Source organism: Glycine soja, chromosome 6, assembly GCF_004193775.1.
Source record: "Glycine soja cultivar W05 chromosome 6, ASM419377v2, whole genome shotgun sequence".
NCBI classification, from domain to species: Eukaryota; Viridiplantae; Streptophyta; class Magnoliopsida; order Fabales; family Fabaceae; genus Glycine; species Glycine soja.
Window position 1 is genome coordinate 4691666 of NC_041007.1, and position 21778 is coordinate 4713443.

A 21778-nucleotide genomic window follows, 5' to 3' on the forward strand; every position below is an offset into this window, starting at 1 on the left:
CGCAAACTTTTAAGAACTATACTATAGGGTGTTTTGATGTTAATAATCATTTTTAAATTTCTTGTCTTCAACTTTTCACAAGGATACACTAACTAGCCCGTAAATAATAGAGAAACATGCATCAGTAACAAGATAAAAGAGATCCAGTACTTCTAATTGCCAGGCATTCAAAGAAACATCGGCGAACGAAAGTAATATCTACACTGAAATTCATTTAAGGGAGAAATGAACAAAAGAGACCATTAGTGTTTGTCTAGCAAAGTTGGGTTTCAAATTTAAGATTTATGCCCATGCTAAAGAGCTCCTGGCATAATAACTTTGCTCCATACGGGACATGAGCCACCACAATGTCATCCGCAGATTCACAGTGGCGGCAATAAGGTCCTCGTATTTTCCGGCCACCAGAGACAGGCCGCAAGATCACATTTGCAACATTTTTGCATTTGCTGCAGATATGAATCTGAGAGGAGTCACTGAGTGTAAACAGGCGTTCATACAGGTTGGCTGATGCACCATGAGCTATTAGGCAATCACGCTCCATCTCACCGAACTTGATACCTCCAAATCGTTTTCTGTCAGCTACAGGCTGTCGGGTCAACGGGTGAACTGGACCAGTGTTCCGGAATTTCACTTTGTCTTCAGACATATGGTGCAGACGTTGGTAAAATGTTGGTCCCATAAAAATGAGTGATCGAACCATCTCACCAGTCCTTCCATTGTATACCCTCTCATTTCCCCATCTTGAAAACCCAGCTCTGCCATATTCTCAAAAGGAACGTGGGTGAGGGTTCAGTAAAACAAGAACAAGTTACACGATAACTTTAAAAGTGAAGTTAGGCAAAGTAATTCTTAATTTTAAAGCGAGACTAGAGAAAAGACAAGAAACCGTCTACAACTTTGAAGACACAGGCAAATAAAAAACATTAGTAATACAGTAAGCAAGGGTAGAAGCTGAAATGCAAGTTCCTCTTTGAAAGAATGGCTCACATAATGCAAGACACAGTAAACTGAATGGTGTGATCAAACTGTACCTGTGAAGCTGTTCAGTAATGGCATCAACAGAAGGTGTGGAGAAAGGCGTAGCTTGTCTCAGTATGCCACCACAAGCAATCCCCTTTCCTAAAGCAGCCTCTAGGAGTTGCCCAGGAGTTTGTCGTGAGGGAAATGCATGTGGATTTATGACAATATCAGGAACAATGCCTTGTCTTGTGAAAGGAAAATTTTCCTGAGACTCCAGAAATCCCAAAACTCCCTTTTGTCCATGCATACTGGAGAACTTGTCTCCAAGAACGGGACTTCGAACCTGCAACATTATTAAATAACAGATTTATCCAGTGATCAAATTAAAGGTAGCTTTCAGTTGTGAATGTAGATGGGCATTAAAATGTACTAATTTGTGACAGTAAGTTATGTACGTTACAGTAATTCCTAAAAGTTCATGCACAAGCAAAATTTAGGGATTCACCAGTTACCTGTCTTAATGAAACCACAGCAAAATTTTTCCCTTCGTCATTTGAAGACAGCACAACCTTTTGCACATAACCCCTTTCAGTGTGCTTTAACTTTACACTATTGTCTGCACCAGATTCAGCACCCTTCCCAATAATAATATCACCGCTCTGCAAATTAGCACCAACATATGGAAAGCCATCATCATCAAGGCTATCAACTCGGCCAATTTTACTTTGTAGCTTTGCAAAATTTACAATGTCTTCAGGTTTTCGCTTCTTATCTGAAGATTCCTTATTATCGATTTCAGATTTGTAACTCCTTATGTGCTCAGACCTGAACATACCACGCTGCAGTGAAGCACGGTTCATCACAAGGGAATCCTCTTGATTGTATCCCAGATGTACATTAACAGCCACAATTGCATTCTGCCCATTATAGAATTCTGCCTTTGGAGGTATTTTACTTATTTTATTTTGACCAAGTGAATTGTCTGGTTTTCCAAGACAATCTGAAGCCATTGTTCGAAAAAGGGGCTTTTGGGGATAGTGTAACTGGTGAGACAAAGTATCAACTCTAATGTTCGGGTTTGTTGTAGAAAAGCCAATTGCCTGTGAGGAGTGCTTCTGAGACTGGTAGAGTACCCTCCTCGCATGGTCATGATTAGCAAATGGTACAAGTGAACAGCTTAAACCCAATAAGAATGACATATCAAGTTCACAATGAGTGTACTTTACAGATCGTTTTCCTTCTTTTCCAAATAAATACTCAACACCCCAGGCTGTACAACAGTCTTCCTCTTCTTCCGGTCCAATCAGCTCAATCACACCTTTATCCAATAGAGACTGGAAAGAGTTACAGTCTGATTTAAATCCTTTAATCTTGAGTAGATTACCAACCACCAAAAGAGGACGTAGAATCCTTCCTGCATCCGAGTATATGCGCACTTCATGTTGAGATTGGTCTCTCTTGATTTCCACCTACAATGGAAAATAGTTATCACCAGGTTCAAAAGAAACAGGATCACCAGTCCTCACAAAGACATAAATTAAGCCATAAAATTATTAGCTAATTTAGACTTAAGTTTCCAAATGCTTAAACAGTAACTATATCATTTGTTAATATATCATCTACCCTGCAAAGGGACACAAAAACGACAAATTGATTCAGAGGCAGGGTGTCAGGAAACAATAACATCATTCACAGAAAAAAGGAAGTCCAAACAGTTAATCCAATCATGTGAAGCAGGTTAAGCATTTACAAAATGTCAGTCATTGGCAATCACAGTCCTCAAAAAGACATAAACTAAGCTATAAAATTATTAGCTAATATAGACAAAAGTTTCCAAATGCTACTAACTAGATTTGACAGTTTATGGCTCAAATTAAAAACATACAACAATAACAAAAGCCTTTTCCCACAAGGTGAGATCCACTACATGGGTCAAATTAAAAGAATGTTTTACAATATTAAAATATGACTAGTAGAGCCAACAAAACCACTTTAAAATGGGATATTAAAAGTAAACCTGATGAGGCAGTTCATTTCTACGTCTTCTGCTTCGTAGCTCTGCCACAAATGAACTGGAATCAGGACACACTCCAACCCAATCGCCATTTAGGAGAACTTTGTCCTTGTTCCCAAGATGAGTGGAAGTATCATCAACAAGTTCTTCCATTCCACAATCCAGCAATTTAGGCAGTATATATTCAGATACTGCCGATACATCAGTACTTACTAATCCTGTGACAGCCAAATTTTTTACTAGTCCACAATTTTCACCATCTGGGGTAGAGAGGAAACAAACCTTGCCCCAGTGAGAAGGATGCCTGTAACCACAAACTTTTGTTGTAACAAATAAAAGCAAAAAGAAAAGGAAAAAATAGCTGTATAGAACTAACAACTATTTTAGTTGTCTAACACACTTCTCACTGCACAACAGCAGAAAGAAAACAACAATAATAATAAAAAAATAGCTAAAATAGACAAATCTTATAGTGACTCACGGATATCTAGCATCCCCAACTTTTCCTGTGTACTGGACCTGCTGCCTCGCTCTTCTTAACTCAGCCATGGTTTGTAAGGGATTAGTGCGCCCAACATTTGCAACCACACCTGAGATCCTTTCCATCCTCTTGTATGGATGAGACCACGCTCCTGTTGAAAATGCCCTTTGCAAGCCATTTGTAATTATGGACGCGTCGAGATAATGCTCAATTGGGCGTACATCCCTATCTCCATAAAGGTCTCTCTGCAAAGCTTTTGCCATTCGCTTCCGGGCATGTGCAATGTGCACTTTCAACTCACGGTCAAGAAGCTCACTGGCCAATTCAAGCCTCTTATTTCGAAAATCATCCCTGTTGTCGCATTTTCGGCGGCCAGTATAAGCCAGCAAGAGACCTTTCACCATATATGCAAGGAAGCGCGCCTTTCTATTCAAACCACTAATTCCAGGGAAGACATACATTTCAAGGCACTCCTGCATAGACTCCGAAGGTGGAAATTGAACACTTTTTACACATTTTTCTAAATATTGAACTGCATGCCTACCTCTTCGAAATGCTCCACATTTCTCATCAGCATCCCGAACAGATGCAAAGAGAATATTCTGAATTCTGACATCATCATTGCCACAACCAATGAGATCTACAATCTCTTTGTCAGATGAGACACCGAGAGCGAAAAACAGTACCCACACAGGAACCTCAACAGACAAAAAATATACAGCAAGAGACATGTCCCCATTCTCCACTTCTTCACCCCTGGAATTTCCTACCAGTTTAATAACCATCCTGTTTCTCTTCATCTGTGACTTGTAGGCAATCATCCAACCTGGACTATTCATAACCCATAGCCTCTTTAAATACAGTTGCTCCTGTGCAATAAAAGTCTGCAACAATTTTCCACACAAAACAAACTCGTATCATTAACATACTATAAACATATACATTAAATAAATATATCATGAAGACACAAGAAAGATTAAGAGAATAATTTCCATGCACCGTCAGTTTTTACAATGTCAATCAATCAGAAAAACTATGCTAAACATGACCTTAAAAGTAGTTATTGTAAAATCCATCATACATGGTTATTTCTGATGGGTTAACAGTTAACACTGTAAAAACCCTTTACAAACCTATACAAATTAAACACAAGAATACAAATTGAAATACAAAAAACAGATAAGACGAACCTTCTCTGCACCCTTAACGATAAAATAACCTCCATGGTCAAATTCATCATCCTCCTTCTCCGCCTCTTTCATCCAGCATAAATCAGACTTGACCATGACTGGCAATCTCCCAATGATGATTTCCCTCTCGTCTTCCTTCATAACCTCCCTGTCAAGGAATTCCGCTTTCCCAGTCTTGAACTTATCACTCCGTACCTTCTTCGGAACATACACCTACAAAATCCACACACATCACAAATTCAATTACTCCAACAAAGAAACAAAAACCAACATTACACAGCATTACTCACTCCATTTTGCCCGATACCTGAACTTTAACTTGGATTTTGACTTTGGAAGCGTAGGTCATCCTCTGGATTCTCGCGTGTCTGGGAAGCATCTTAAACTCCTGCGCGTTCCCTTCACCGCCCCAGAACATAGGTTTATCGAGCTTCACATTGCCGAACTTAACGGAGGCGTAACGGAAGTGTTCGTTTTCTCCCTTCTTGGAAGGGTCGAACCCGGGCGTTACGACTAGGTCTCCGAAGGATTCGAAGGTTTTTTGGAGGCCTGTGCGGATGAAGTGGTTAAAGGAGTTGATCTGGTGGCTGATCAGACCGTACTCGTTGAAGAAGAGCATCGACGCTTTCTTGCACCAGTATTTCACAATGTCTTCACCGAGCTCTTCGAGGATTTCGGCGTTGGTCGGGTCGAGATCGACGTCGCCGAGGTCGATGTCTTCGTCGTCGTCGATGCCCATCGCGGCGGCGGAAGGCCCAGCCTCGGTGCCGTCCTTGCTGGAACCTACGTGACCCATGCAGATCGATCAATGCCTTTGCTTGCTGCAATGGAATTTTAGGGTTTTAGTTTAGGGTTCTCCCTCTCTAATCTTCTATACAATGGTGTGAGTGTGAGTGAGAGAGTGAGAGTGAGAGTGTGACTGTGAACAACGCGAGCCGTTTCGATTTGCTGGAAGAGAAATGAAATGTTTCTGGCGTGATAGGGAGGGGTATATGGGGTAAAGAACCAACTCTTGACTTCCTCACTTGTCCCAACTCCCAAGTGAAGTGAAATACTTTCTCGTAACGGAAAGACGCATGTGTCCTCGCCCAAGGACAATTGGACCCGTACCCTTTTTTTATTATTATATTGTGACTTATAAATTGGATAAATATTTATTTTGATATTTTTTTATACCATGATAATGATGTTGGAAATTAATCTCCACTTGGTGAACCTCATTGATCATCCTTAATGAGTCTTTCCTCTCACTTACTGTCCATAAGGCTTGAACGTGAAGCTTTAGTTAAGGGAATTGAGTCTAAGATTATTTGGACCAATAACGTGTTGATATATTTTATTTTGGTATTTAAAAGTGAGAGATGATGATTGATTAAAAAATTAAATTTAGTATCCAAATGAAAAAATCATCCATTTGAAGACTAACAAATTAGTTGAAAGATAATACCGTTGATAAATTAGTCTTGATGATTATGCAACAAACATAACATTCACTCTCATGACATTTGAGTTTGAAGGTGCTATATAGGCAAAAGTCACAATGAATATAAGTTAATGACATGATTAATTTGTCACATTTTTTTCATATTTAAATATCAAATTTAAATCTTTCATCTTTTAAGAATCAATCTCACACTTTTCATTTTCATAAATCAAAATGGGTATTTACCCATTTAACTAAACCAATTATCAAGGATTTACCAGAGGAGGGTGCATGGATTGGTATCCAAAGATAAATATTTTTTGGACAATCTTGAGTTGTCTGTTGCCTTGATGAAAAAATGAAGAAAAAAATAAGTAATTAATTTGATTGATGATATAATGTGATAGAAAAGAAAAGATAAAAAAAAAGAATTATTGGTGGAATGCTTAAAATTTTGAGCCATCAAAATATTTTTGATCACCATAGCATTATTGTGAAGTATCCACTTGTTTTACTAATAATTAATCCCCGTTAAAAAATTTAACTGGTCACCTTTAGTGAAGTTCTTTTTTTCTCCTTATCTTGTTTTTTTTTTCATCCACAAAATTCAAACTCAAAATCTTATTTTAAAGGACCAATTAAGGACCACTTAAACCAATAACTTATTGATGAGTTGTCAAAATATAATTGCTCTTATTAAAATTCATTTTAAGGTATTTAGTTTTGTTAACTTTGGTTTAATACGTCTATAGGTAAATATACTTATTACTTTATTTCTTTTCTATTTTATTCTTTCTATAAAAATTAGAAAAATGTTTGATAGACTCATGCTATCCTCCACCTACACAGAGAAAGAACAAAAAATATAATAGAATTTATAATGTATAAAAAAATAAGAAAAAATAAAAAAATATTGATGAAATATTTAAAACAAATTATTTTTAATTTTTAAATTTCTTTTCTCTTCTTCCACATTTCTAGGTTCTTTATCGAAAGCTTGTTAATTTTGTCGCCTCAATCATTGTTCGAGTAAGCCTGTTATATATCTTGAAAAACGTAACATAACACGGGGAGAGTCCATAAGTATAGTCTCACTACACGTCTCATGCTAATTTTCTTTATGATTAATTGGACTCCGTGAGTTAGAGAACGGGTCGAAGTTAATTTGTGACCTTTCAAATTTGTAAATTCATGACTCACCTTGTTTCGTAATCATGGACAGCTATCCAACGAAGAAATGGTTTGCAAGAATCAAATTTTCAATACTTTGCATAATATATTGGGAACCATACATTTTATCCAACCACATGTAAAGCTTTCTCAGGTTATACAATATTATATTATCTGAACTGACATCTATAAGAAATCAGCAATAAACAGCCACATAAGAAATGATCTTTTACCTTAAATTAACAATGACACCATATTCTTTTCTTTAGATGGTAAGAATTAATGTTTCATGTGAGAGAAATGTGATTTATACGGGGACTAATAAGTAAATAATTAACGATTAAGGGTTAAATTATAATTGAATTTAATAGGAGAAGTTTTTAAAATTAACTACTACTTAATGATAATAGTGATTATAAAAAAGACTTAATATCCATTAATATGAAATAAGGTCCTTTTCTGACTAGAAAAACCAACGGAGAAAAGCAGTAAAGAAATGACTAAAAAGTGAAATCTTATTTTTCTCATGTTTCCTAGAATTGATAGTCTCAGAAATCCTTAGATATTTTACATAGATTGATAGCATTGAAATGACTTCAGTCTAAGCGGCTTAATAAGTATTCGACTTCAACGTTTTTTGTGAGGGGTATTAACCATTTCTGGTACAAGAAAGAAACTACTGATGGATCAACCTTGTATTTTATTCCCTTGACATTACGATCAAGGCTCACTTCCTGCCCTAACACCATGGCCTTCTTTTTAACCCTCTTCACCACCATCTCTTCAACGCTCTCAATTGTCAATAATTTCATCAATGCTTCTTTGTCCTGCAAATACCAAACATTAATTTACTGTTTCAACTTTTACATGTACGTGCAATAGCATAAAGTCAAAAACCAACAAAAGTATTATAGTGCTTGAATATGATCATAGCGTAGAAACTGAGAGATGGTACCATTACTCAACAAGCGGCACCTGTTATCTTATAAAAATAATGTAATGACCAAGGTTTTAAAAAGCAGGTCTGCTTGCAATTACGACAAAATCAAAGTTTTTGAGGATTCTGCAACCGCAATACGATCGCATAAGCCATGTTTTCTGCACAATTTACTGCAATATTGAAAATTGGGATGAATGAAACTGTGGATCACAATTTAAAAAACCTTAGTAATGATCGATTGTCTAATCTTTCACGGGAAATTAAGGTCGTTATTCACTAGCCTGGCTCCTTGTTGATCCCAAAAGATGAAGCAATACCTAACTAGCAAGCTCTCTCCATTCACTAGCTAGCCACTACTATTGTTAAGATAAAACATTACATATATACCTTAGCACGAATTAAAGGCTCATAGCCTTTAGGAGATTCTCTGAATTTGGCCTCGGCAATAAACTTTCCGTAATGAATCCTTCTAGAGATTGCCTGCAGATATTTTATGGAATAAAGTCACTTTAGTTTAGGCCATCGCTGTAGTTAATTATCTCATTGAGTGAGACAAAAAGGACTTCACCAAAATGAAATTTGAGACTGCTTTGAGTGGCAAATGATTACAAACATAGTTCTGCATAACTTCATCAATTTAACATACTCATAAAAGAACTTGCACAGGAAATCTTACCTGCAACAATGAAAGATCGGTAGCAGCAGTTTGTGCATAGTTTCCATCATCACCAGAAGCAACAAATATTGGAAGCAGCTCATCAATGTACAGTTTCCAAATGACATTGTTTATGTTGATCATAGCGGCTGAAGGATGCAAAAACTGCAAACAAAAACGTTAAGAAATACTCTTCTCACCAACTATGTAGAGTGGCAAATCATGGAATAATTTTTGCCGAATTACCTGTGAGAAGGGGTAATGTGGCTCAACCGAAGGTGGTAAATTTTCTGGGAAGAAAGGATTTTCTTCAAGGTTAGTGTATCTTCCAGCCTGCAACATACCATATATCGTCAATTCAAAACAAAAAAAGGTAGATCTCCATAGCTAGATATTGATAATTATTTTGCCAAACTTTAAAAAATCATATGCAACTACAATTGCAGCAGTAACTTTAAGGTTAAGGTTTTAGAGATCTCCATAGTCACATCAGCTTCTGCTAGGGTTTTTGAGATTTCCATGACCACACTTGTGGCCATATCAGCCTCACTTGTCTACAATATACTACATAAAACCGCAACCACAATTTAAAATTTGGATGATTCTAGCTAGTCCAGTTTCAAGCCTATAGTAATAATAATGATAATGAAACTTAAAAGCTGAGTAAAGTACTACTACACCCATTGACATGATTTCACAGTCAGTTGATAAATTGGAGTGCCAAGAAAAACACAATACATGAAGAAAATTGAGAAGGCGAAGTAAAAAGTACCTTAGCTTGAATGACCTCCGTGTCACGAACGAGAAAATCGAGCAATGTGCCACGAAATTGAGGAATGGAAGCGTAACTTTGATTGTAGGTTGGAGAATTTAAGGGGAACCTGGCTCTCTCAATCAAACCAAAAATGATGGTGTCCTCTTGTCTAACCAAAGACGCTCTCGCCGAATCAACCGTATAGTTATACTCTGCTTTCGCCATTTTGTTACTCTCCCTACAACTTGCCAACGTAAGAAGCAGCACTAGGAATCGAAGCATCATGTTATTGTTTCAGGACTACACAACACAACAGTTAAAAAGGATAACAATGTCTTCTTATAATGTGTATGAAGCGCCAAGGTCAATTCATCGGTCAACGCTACCCAAATCTTTGACACTATTTGTTCGGCAAGTAATACCATTATGTCTTTATTAGTTTGACACTCATAAATGAAAAGATATTGTAGATTTGTAGTATTAATGGTATGCATCAACATGGAATAAAAAAGTCAAATTTTGCTTTATGTCTTTATTAAGGGTCATTACTGATTAAGAAATTAAAAGAGAAAATAATTTATTAGTAATGTTTCAACCACAACAATGCGTCTGGACTGGGTCCCACACGAAACAAGAAACCCTCCTATATCCTCCATTTGTTCCATTCTCCTTTTCAGTTTTCACGTGAATATAAACGTTTCACTAATAGCCACAGGATAATAATATACTATGGATTTTATTTTATTTTTTTAACGGAAAAGTCGGCAGAGATTGTCAATGCATGGAATGTTTATAAGTACTTTTCAAAAGCTGGATAGTTTTTTTAAGGATGAAAACTGGATTTTATTCCAAAAGAGAATCAGAAATAAAAACATCACCAGTGAGAAAATGTTCCACTTGAATCTTGATAGAGAATTTCCTAATTCCAGTACTTTTCACGAAAAAGAAAAGCAAGAAGATAATTTACGGGCAATTCTATTGCCCAATCTTCTAGTAAAACTGACTGAAATCCCGTGCTCAAACCATAGCAATCTTCAATAATCCTATGAAATTAGCTTCGATCTTTATTATTGTTATTCTTCCAATGTAGGAGTAACTGGTACCGGTAACAATCAAGAACGACTTTTAAAACCATATATTGAAACTACATTATAAATGTGGGTTCAGAGATATTGAAACAAGTACGATTCCATTGTTTTATTATAAAATACAAAAGGACAAAGAATAGAAATGGGTTACTGAGGTTAAAGTAAAGAATATATATATATATATATATATATATATATATATATATATATATAGAATGACTCATGTGAAAACATTATTTTATATGTGTGAACATGAAAACAAACAATATCAATCATCAGTGAGGATTAGAACTCCATTTTAAAAAAGGCACGTGACAACAAGTAATTCCCAAAGTCTTTCAATTCTCACGTCGCATTCCGTTTCATGTTAGAGCAATCACGTTTTCTTCCACCATTTCGTGCAACTTGAACCTAATTCCTAAGTTCTTTCCCACGCCGCATCTCGTTATTGTTCTCACAGAACGACTCTGGTTCACATCAGAGAATTCATGTCCTCTTCTTCCTCGCGCTTCATCTCGTTGTGGTTCTCAAAGCACGACTCTAGCTCACGTTCTCTCCCACTCACGTCACATTTCGTTCTCACAACAGACTCTGGTTCACGTTAGAGAATTCACGTTCTCTTTCATCATTGCAGCTTGTTATTACTAGTTCTACTGTTCTACAGCCTTCCAAATATTGGCAGGTAAATAATTCGGTAACCTTTCTAATTGTGATTGTTACTATTTTTTTTTTTTTTATCGTGATCGTTACATGATCATTGGGTTTCTGACTGTGATCGTTATTTTAAAATTGCCCTAGCTTTGGTACCCATAGTCACTGACACCGTGAGCAGCAATCATTGCCTGAATTGGAGTATTTTTCACATTGAGGAAACAGCAACATGAATTGTATAAATTACTCCAGCATCAACACCATGTTTCAACCTCTAGCATATCTAGCTACAATTATACACAATGATTATTTTTAACCCACTCAAAATCAATAGCTAAAAAGAGTTGGAAGTAAGCTGCAGCAATGTATAGGTAATATTTGATCAATTAAGGGAGATCGAGAAGAAGGGATATGCCTTTCTATTGAAGAAATTGACTCTAAGAATGCAGTGCCGGAGTTAAATCATGTGATTAAGGATAAGGATTGAAAACTGTTCCATCACGTGCAAGGGGAAGAATTACACCATCACGTGCATTTGAGCAAATTGTCTTCACGAATTAGATGGAAAAAGGTGCCACAGAGGGAGAGAACTAGAGTGCGATCGATTGAAGGAGAAGCTAGAGTCTCGGTCACGTGAGAGAAGGAAGCAAGGAGCGAAACTAAATCTAAGGGGGTTTTGAAGGTTTCGTTTGCTTTTCCCGTAGGACTGAGTTACAACAATAGACCATGTGCTGATCCAAAAAAAAAAAAACCCAGCGATAGACGAAGAGAAGGAGAACGTAAAATACCTGCCACATGCCTTTTTTTAATTGGGTTATAATCCTGTTTATTAGATTTAACCTCATGATTATTATTATTTGTTCTCATCTTCTCACATATATTAAGAAATATTATAATATAAAGTTTTGCTAATGGAAACTGGAATTCTGCCACATGTAATCAAGACATAAAGCATGCTTATTTTTGGTTCATAAGCACACAAAAAAGAGATATAAACTTATTACAGTACTGCCTCAAGTATCTTAGAATATTTTAATATAAAATAAACTTTTACAATTAAATGACAAATTTCATAACTGCGTTCCAATGCTTATGGTGAAAGAAAATTATACTGTCTTTGAACAAGATAAGGATCTTACAAGCTAATATAGATGCGATTGTCTATAAATAGCTGCAGGGAGTCAAATGCTTGAGTTTTGTTGCATCCAACAAATTTCACTGCAGTAGCTTACTACAGTCACCCAACTCCAATCTTAACATAAGAATAAATCTCAAAAGACTCCAACATTTTCAGTTTTTACACATCTTGTGTATTGCTCTACAATGGAAAACAATTTTGACTCCCTTCAATTTCTGTTCTCTCATTTAAAATCATCCTCCAAACCACTATTTACTCCAGAGGACTAAACCAAAATTTTGAAGAACAAGAAACAACAGGTCATGAAACTGTACTGCTGATAACAATATTTTGATGGCTTAATCAACATCACTCTTTCATAAAAACTATCCTACAAGTTGACTCAACTTCAAAGAAATATCAGGATCAAGTGGAAAAGTGAACCGAGAAGTTTCTGGAACATGTTGTGAGATAAGTTGTGCAGTGTCTTTCCACCAAGTAACCTCTATCTCTTTCTTAATAAGCTTTTGCGTCTTACATTCTAATGCAGACTCCAGCTCTGATATCCGTTCTTCCAGCCTTGCTTCAAGCAGTTCATGCAACCTTCTCTCCAATTCAATTGGAGGAACTCCAAAAGATACATCATAAGTTGCTCCTTGAGGTTCCATTATTATTTCACCAAAACTTGAACTATGGCTTTTTGAACTAGAATCCTCAAGAGTTACCTGCAAATTCCTGTTTTCAGCAATTCTGGAATATAAAGTGAAGTAAAAGCTAAAAAGTAGCACAAGCGTAGTCAAATCATTTCAATAACAACCTATCTAAAAGGGGCAGCTTAAAATCAATAGCACTGGAAAAGGAAATGCAGCATAGGGCCACAAAAATCGTATAAAGTTCATAATTCTAGAAGCAGTATTTGGTAGTATAAGGACTTTTCAGTGAAGCTTCATCTAGATGTTGACTTTCAACTGATTGAAGAGACTATTCTCAAATTGATATTTGAAAGATTCATGTATCTATCAGTATCTGCACAAAAGTATTAAAAGAATAGCAACCCATAATCATACCAAGTTGTACTAACAATGTAATAGTTTCCTGACCATGTGTTGGTTGACACATCCCTCAAAGAAACAAATAACAGAAGAAAATGACTTAATTGAGATCTAACTGATGTAAATTGATACCCTCGGTTGATTAATCATCAATCAAAATGAAACAAAGTTGTCCATTGCTATCAGCATCAGGAAAAGGTAATTAGGAGGAATCAAACTATGAAACAATCTACCTTGACTCCCTCTTGTTGTGCATCATCAAATCCAGCTTCTCCATCCAAATACAACTGCAAGCGCTGCAACTCAATTTCAAATTCTGCCCGGAGCTCATTTATCTCTTCTGCACATTCATCTTGTTCGCTAGTGTTATATTCCAGAAACCGATTAGGAACCGTATCGCTTTTTGACTCTGGTTGAACATATTGTATATTCGAATGAATAGAAAGATGACTACTAGAGCTGGAAACTTCTTGAATATCAGTTATGGAAAGGGCAAGTGTGTCACTTTGTTTCAATGGCTTAAGAAGTGAATCTTTACTTTGCAGTTCCCCTTTCGCATTTTGAAGGAGCATTTCCATTTCTTTCTGCAGCTCAATCATCTTGCTGAGCTCATTTTTACTTGCTGCAATCAGATATAGCAAACCACAACCAACCCCTAGCTTAAAAGATGTATCACTCTCATGTAACTGTCCTGCTGCAGATCATCAACAAAATCATTTAGTTAACTACAAAAACTGAGGGTGAAGAAAAAGAGAAGCTGTGGAAGTATGGAGAGAAAGAAAGGAACAAGTCGATGAAAGAGTAAAAGTGTAAAGCATTTTTGCCTTTTTCATCCCTAAAAGAAAAGCAAACATTAGTTTCTCGTATATCTGATTATCTGTAGAATTCATATTCCAAAAACAAAAAAGTCAGAAAAGAATTTCAGTAGTAAAAGGAAAATCATAAATAACTATGGAAAGAATTCTATTGCCATACACATACAAACTTAGTAATCGCTGAACCTGATAATATACATAAGTGATGTCTGAATATAATATAACATTATTTGGAAGAGAACAACAGGTTTCAAACTTTAAATAAACATAAATACTTGTGTTCACATGAAACATTTGAGACAATACACGAATCACATAGCACTCCATAAAGATACAATCTATAATATTAACCACTTTCCATAATTAGGAAATCAAACCTGATAAAGACACTAGAAACTATACGCACACGCAGTGACAGTTAGGTATCTTTTGAGGTTAAGATTATTAAATTACTCAATAAACAAAATTAAATCGCAAATAGACACAGGTTCTTACTCGATTCGTCGCTCCCTTTAAGTTCGTTCGTCGGCGACGACGGCGACGGCGCCTCCAAATCACCGGTCTCGTTCTGGCGCCGTTGCTGGAGTCGGAGACCCTTGGTCGGCCTCAGCGGTGCGAGCAGCGAAGCAACGAGCCTCCGAGGCAAAAAGCATTTGGTCGACGGTGTTTCTCGGACGGCGTCGCCGTCGTGATCTTCGTCTGAGAGAGGAATATCTGCGACGCGTAAACGGCGATGGACGGAGTGGGAGTGAGAGAAGGGACAGAAATTAAGATTTGGGGATTTAAAGAAGGCGTGTTTCTGTTTCATTGACATTAAATTCGTTGGTGATAACGATCGATTCAACTTCGAAGGTCACTCTGAGGAGCCTATTTTTGGATTTTGGAGGGAAAACTTGAGTTTCTGTTCTTCTCCTTCAATTCCATTCCCGTATTAATTATTAATAACTATCAAGACAAAGATGATGATTATACTAGTATTCACTATTCAGTTCATTAGTCATCTTATTCTATACTCTGCTATTTTTCTCTTTTATTGTATTAAAAGTTTTTTTTTTAACCAAACACAATTTGTTTGATCAGATTAATTTTTAAGTTCATCAAATAAGTAAAATTGATTTTAAAATCTTGTTAAACACAGCTAAAATAGTATTTTAGAAAATAATATAAATTAATGAAATAAACTTATTTTTTAAGCAGACTTGTGAATGGATGTCGTAAGAAACCATTAAGAAAAAAACTTGATTGATCAAGAGCAAAGTGTTTCATGCAAAAATGTTGACAAAGCAAACCAAAAAAAGGAAAATAAAATATATGAATTAAATAAATAAAAAATATCTAACAGAAGCTCCTCTTCTGAAAAAAAGACTTCCATGATTTGTAGTTAATATTTAGATTTAATGACAATCACCCAAAAAAAAATATTTAGATTTAATGTACTGTTTATTGTTCATTCAACAACTTGATTAGTGGTTATCAGAATTCAGAAGGCTCAATAATTTTAGTGCATATTCTACCTACCATCCAAGATGTTCCTGGTATGCTGTATATAAAGGGGGAGGATGTTGGTTTAGGTATTATTAGAGGTTTCGTTAAAAAAAAAATATTGTATTGGTGATTTTGATTAGCTAGTACCAGTAATGTAGTGTATAGTATAGTATTGATAAATAAATCAAAGCGAGGACCCTTATCTTGTGAAACAAACATTTCTATGCCATTTCTATTTGTGTTAGCTGATAAACTCTTTTAAACAATATTATAAATATAATAATAATATCATAAACCTCTTTACAATACGTGTTTTCATGACGTCATAGCCATTACAAACATTCAAAATGGCAAAGCATAATTGTATTAAAAAAACAAGTGAACGAAATATAAAATAGCCGAATGAAAATATGTTAAACCAATTATTATGAGGCAATTTGCTTGATTCGTGGTTTTATCGGTGTTTCATAGCTGTTGGAATGTAGTGGTTTTATATTTTTTATAATTTATTAATTATTAATTTATAAAGAACATTACATTATTTTTTTTAGGGAAGAACATTACATTATTAGAATAATATATAGTGAGGGTTATTGGAGCAAACCAGAACATTGGGTCATAGCCCAATGCCTACGAACTCCAAATGGGCCAGGTCCGATTATTGACCCGGGATCTGGACTAAAGCATTACCAATATGTTGAAGTTTGACTCTAGTGGCAAAAAAAAGGACTCTAGCCAAGGTTTATCTTTCTAAGACACAGTTGTTTTTATTTATTTATTTTTCCTCTTCATTTTAGGTTAAACACTAGGTTTTTTTAAAAAGTTTAAACACTAATTTTATTCTATTTAAAAAATAGATTAAATTATAATTTTGGATGCTTATGTGAAAAAATTAAATGAAATAAAAAATAAAAAATATCTTAATAAGAATTGAACTCATGATTCTTTATTTATTCATAAAAAAAACAATAAACTACTAACACACTTGTTTTGTAGCTAACTACATTAATATTATTTTCTATGGATCATTAATCAAGAGTTATTAATTTTTTTTTCGAATGATCAAAATTTATAAATTAAAAAATATTTAATATATAAATATTTTTAAATATTTAACATTCAGAATAATATTAAATATTTAAAAAATTAAATAAATACAAAATGATATAAAATAAAATAAAAATATTTATATATTAAATATTTTTAAAATTTATAAATTTTGATAATTTTTAAAAAATAATAAAATCTTAATTAATGATACATAATTTATTACTTTTGTCTATAAATAAAAAATAGAAATAAAGATACAAATTTGAAATTTGAAATGATGGGAAGAGCAAAATTATAATTTAACCTAAAAAGAATAATTATTATTATAAAATTCTGCCCAATTCACCAGCCGTGAGTAATTAATATTCCCGTGACTATTATTTATTGTTGGGTGCAAATATGTGCGCTGGTAAAATCCAAACAAAACTAATGATTGCTCTTTGCTTGTGCTGTTGGTCTACGTGGACAACTTAGTATAATTGCAGATAATGATCATATGGTCTTTCAAAAGTTCAAAACATCTAAGATCGATTTTTTTGTTCACGTATGAGCGATTGCTTTCATATGAAAGAGTTTGCTCGAACTACAATTAGTACATTTCTTTGTTAAAAAAAAAAAAAATCTGCTTTGGACATCATCACCAAACTTGTCCTATTGGAAGGACTGAGGCACCTAATATACTCGTGTTTTACACGTCCTGAATTGTAATACTGTGTGCACAACTTGTTTCAGCTGATCATCTGTGACTTAACGATTATATACTTCCAAGTAGTGTTTCGGTAATCAAAAAGTCCTACATGAGTCAATGTCAAGAATAATTTTACATCCTTCTCTCTTAATTTATTGATGTGTTTTTTAATAATGACAAAACTATGACGGACTCTCGAGGATAAACATGTTTTTTTACTAGTAGTATTTACTTAATTCTTAATTCTTTCTCACAAGATTGAAACCTCTAGCTATATTCATATGCATTTAGCCAGACTCTATTTGCTTTAGTACTTTGATTCCTTTAAACACATGCTTTTGTTGAGGTGCATTCACTAGTGGTGGGGTTCTGGAAGACCCAAACTCAGGTTAAGACCCACTTGCTTATAACTCTGGCTATTGAGGGAGTGGACAACTGCTTCAGCTAATGGCATGATGAAGTCAGGATCTTTGACTGGAGAACTTACATATTCTTCAATTTTGCTGTTGCTGCCACGGTCGTTCTGTTCTTTAATATCATCACAACGTCTTATATCTGTTTGAGCTCGATTGCATAGACAAAGGTCTATGTTCATAGTATCTAATTTGTCATTTGGCATGACTGTCATAGGTAAATAATTGTCCATTATTGAGGTTTCTGGTATAGAAGATGATGGCTTAAGTAAATCACGAAAAACACCATGGTTGTGCTTTCCTTCATAAGTTGCAACAAGGAAAGACTTATCCTGTAAGCTTCTTTGCACCTAAAACATGTAATTATATAATGGTTTTAAGTTAGACCACTATTTTAGCTCATCAAATTAATCACAAATATTAAAAGGAGGTATAAGGTTATCTTAGTGAATGTGGTGATTCAAATTTTCTGACTAACAAAAATTAATAAATTAATAATTAATATTGACCGATAAAAAAATCACAAATATTAAAAACCTACTGGCAATGGCAATGCATGCTTTCTTGTAATCATACTCATGAAAAAACTTGGTCTATGACAATTTTGCTGAATGAGAACCATGATAAATGATAATCAATGAAAATATACATACCCTTTTCTTGACGGGGCAGCTAGGAGCCAGGTAGCACTTGTAATAAGCTCTAGGCGAGGGATTGTCTTTGGTAACCTTCTTCTGTCCATACTTCTTGCACTGATAACCATCTTTTACCATCTATATATATTCCCAATGGAATTAAAATTTGTGTGAAATGTATGAAGCTCCTGACAGTATTTGAGCATTAATCACAAGTAATTAATTAATAGGCATACGGCATACCAAACTATTGTCCTTGGGGTGGGTTTTAACAAAGATTTGTGATGGCTTTTGTGCTATGGGAAACTCGGCTCTAGCTAATAATACTGATCCACTTTGGTCTGATTTTGTGCTCACTTCTTGTTCTTCATTATTGATCTCTTGAAGATGAGACTGAAGCTTCTCGCATTTGCTGCTCAGAGTTTCCAGCATCTCTCTAAGGGTACGATTATCCTCCTTCACACGTTGCAGCTTCGCTTCAAGCGTTTCTACCTAAGCAAATCAAAATTTACCTCTTCATATTTACATATATAAAAAAAACGAGTCAAAAGCAAAGGAGAAGCCCAGTTAATTAGTTTAGCTTTACCTCTTGATCCATCATGGGAGCTAGCTAGCTACTTTGAAGTTGAACAAGCTTCAATATGTTACCAGAAGTAGAACAAATCTTTCAACTTATTCTGAATTAATTGAAAAGGGTGGGGGACCTTATATATGTTATTAGAATGGAATATAATTAAGGGAGTTACTAGAGAAAAAGTGGATTGAAGAATTTCAACTTATCCATATGTGGTGTGGATGCTCGAATTTTTGTCTAGTACCGTTAAGTATCTTCAATTTTTCTTTCTCCTTGAAAAACCACGTGTAAAGGGAGCAGAGTTGAACTAACTTCTTAGTTCTTCTTGGTAATAACCGTCCAATTCAACTCCACGTGTACAATTAGAAATAGAATATGAGAACAATCATTTTCAATCTAATTCTACAAAGTATTGCAGCATGCATGATGTCATTCCCAGTGACGTACCCCTCTTTGGAAGAAAATTGATTACTTGTAATTTGTCTACATTTCCCTCGCCCTATCAAGAATCTTAACCGTACACATTGTATTCAACGGTCTACAAAATCAAGCTACTAAAATATAATTACAATCATTATTACAATAAATTTGTAACTTTAATTTTAATTCAGCTCATAGAGTCACAATTCACAACCCAATGTATAAAAGACATATGTGAAGATTGAAGAAAGATACCGTTAGGCATTAGGCTAAAACGAGAACAATCCACCCTATGCAGTAGTGAGTGCTTGTTTCATTTTGCTTACTGGCCAAATTCCTTTTGCGGCGTGAAAGAAATGTTTACACATTGAAGTAGCCTCCTCTAAGGTGCTAGTTTATTTTTTATAAGGTATTTTAAGAAATTTATTAAAATAATCTCCTAAAATAAGTTTGTGTATTTAATAATTTTTTTGGTAAAAATAAAATTATAAGCTAGTTATAGGAGTATATAAACTCCTCAATAGTCTTACCAAAAAATATTGACTCTCACTTTTTTTTTTATGTTTCTTTCTTACAAAAATTTAAAATAAAGAAAAGAATGATTTAACTTAGTAATATTTTCTTTTCACTAAGATTTTTTTTTGCTATGTTTCATTGATTCCAAACACAGTGTAAGAAAAAGTACCTTTTTTTTTTACTCAATAAGAAAAATATCTACAACATATATTTCTAACCTTTACAAGAGTCCATTTAATCAAGTTAGAAGTTATTTTTTAGCTCGTTTAAAAACTCTTACATTTTCTCCTCCCATATATAATAAGGATACAAACATTAGGGACATCCAAGATAAACTAAATCCATAAAATGTACAATACAAATTAATTTGCCATGTGCTTTGAGATGATGGTTAAAAACAGGTTTTTTTTTATTACATTCATTTCAATATATCTTTTATTATTAGTTAAAAAATATAAAATTATTTGTAAGAACTTATTAAATAAAGAATGAAACATATACAATTTTATAATTTTCAAATAATCTCAACTAATAATATATATATATATATATATATATATATATATATATATATATATATATATATATATATATATATATATATATTTAAAAAAAGAGTACGTTGACAATATTTTACTATGCATAATTTCTATCCATATTTTATTTTTATATATTCCCTCTAATTTTATCACCTTACTTACATCATCGATCAGTTACATGTAATATAGTTCATTTGATGTGTTTCATGAAGATGGAAGAGCAAACAGGTTTGATGTCTGACCTAGCACTGTTTGGTCGTTAAACACAGGGAAACCTATAAAACGAGATAAGTATGATATTCAACACTGAGAACATTTTCTTTCTACACAAAACATACACGCATTGTCATATTCTTGCGATAAGCAAAAGTAACAGCTTCAATTCCATTTGCATCATTAACTATTAATTGTATAGTAAATTTCCACTTTTTTATTGTTTTTTCAGGGCATTATTTTTTAAGGGATTATTTTCCATCGTTACTCAGAAATCAAAATGCGTTAGGGTTAAAAACATGATTTTAAGCTATTTTTTTAAAACTCTGATTCTCTGAACAAATAAAATTAAATTTAAACTTGATAGTCATATTTTTTTTTTAAATGCATCATGACGTATATTTCACAAGTGATTTTTACTTTATAAAGTCTTTACTTTACTTGTCCATTATTCGTTTTATGTGAGACCTTTTTTTTACTCGTTTATTTTCTTGGAATTCAAAGTTGAATTTTTAAGGGTATGTTTGGTTTGTATTTTTATTTTTTGTTTTCATTTTTTGTTTTCATTTTTTGAAAACTATTTTGACTTCTGCTTTTAAGAAATAAAAATACTGAAAATATATTTAAAAAAAAATGTATTTTTAGATTTGTTTAAAATTATATTACTTGCCACCATGTTTTCATTTTATCTAAAATGAGGTTACTGATTTTAACTGAAAATGAGATTTTATTGTTTTTAATTTTTGGTTCATTTGAGAAAATATTTTCACTCAAAATGTTTTTAAAAATCCAACCAAATACATTTCCATTACCATTTTCTATTTTCAGTGAAAATAAAAACAAAAAACAGTCCAACCAAACACCCCTAACAAAACTGTTTTCCACGTATTATGTAAGCAATGAGATCTGCAACATAATTAGTTCTCCAGGAGGGC

The 21778-nt window shown here is 34.1% G+C and overlaps 4 protein-coding genes across 4 annotated transcripts; all 4 read right to left on the minus strand.

Annotated features, from left to right (window-relative positions):
* Positions 1 to 121: 121 nt before the first annotated feature.
* LOC114414915 (DNA-directed RNA polymerases IV and V subunit 2-like) lies at positions 122 to 5655 on the minus strand. Its single transcript, XM_028379366.1, has 7 exons — positions 4953 to 5655; positions 4646 to 4858; positions 3456 to 4339; positions 2978 to 3278; positions 1473 to 2429; positions 1032 to 1303; positions 122 to 755 (listed from the first exon to the last, which is right to left on the minus strand). The coding sequence occupies exons 1-7, from the start codon at positions 5439 to 5441 to the stop codon at positions 254 to 256; spliced, it is 3618 nt and encodes a 1205-aa protein (XP_028235167.1). The 5' UTR covers positions 5442 to 5655; the 3' UTR covers positions 122 to 253.
* Positions 5656 to 7727: 2072 nt separating this feature from the next.
* Positions 7728 to 9978, minus strand: LOC114414916 (chorismate mutase 2-like). The gene is made up of 5 exons (XM_028379367.1): positions 9606 to 9978; positions 9080 to 9166; positions 8855 to 8998; positions 8566 to 8658; positions 7728 to 8065 (listed from the first exon to the last, which is right to left on the minus strand). The coding sequence occupies exons 1-5, from the start codon at positions 9870 to 9872 to the stop codon at positions 7835 to 7837; spliced, it is 822 nt and encodes a 273-aa protein (XP_028235168.1). The 5' UTR covers positions 9873 to 9978; the 3' UTR covers positions 7728 to 7834.
* A 2345-nt stretch (positions 9979 to 12323) lies between these two features.
* LOC114414917 (protein POLAR LOCALIZATION DURING ASYMMETRIC DIVISION AND REDISTRIBUTION-like) lies at positions 12324 to 15266 on the minus strand. The gene is made up of 3 exons (XM_028379368.1): positions 14806 to 15266; positions 13729 to 14189; positions 12324 to 13168 (listed from the first exon to the last, which is right to left on the minus strand). The coding sequence occupies exons 1-3, from the start codon at positions 15122 to 15124 to the stop codon at positions 12830 to 12832; spliced, it is 1119 nt and encodes a 372-aa protein (XP_028235169.1). The 5' UTR covers positions 15125 to 15266; the 3' UTR covers positions 12324 to 12829.
* Positions 15267 to 17663: 2397 nt separating this feature from the next.
* On the minus strand, positions 17664 to 19264 carry LOC114414918 (probable WRKY transcription factor 40). The gene is made up of 4 exons (XM_028379369.1): positions 19168 to 19264; positions 18825 to 19073; positions 18600 to 18719; positions 17664 to 18296 (listed from the first exon to the last, which is right to left on the minus strand). Exons 1-4 carry the CDS (start codon positions 19180 to 19182, stop codon positions 17889 to 17891), a joined length of 792 nt encoding a protein of 263 aa, XP_028235170.1. The 5' UTR covers positions 19183 to 19264; the 3' UTR covers positions 17664 to 17888.
* Between the last annotated feature and the right edge of the window lie 2514 nt (positions 19265 to 21778).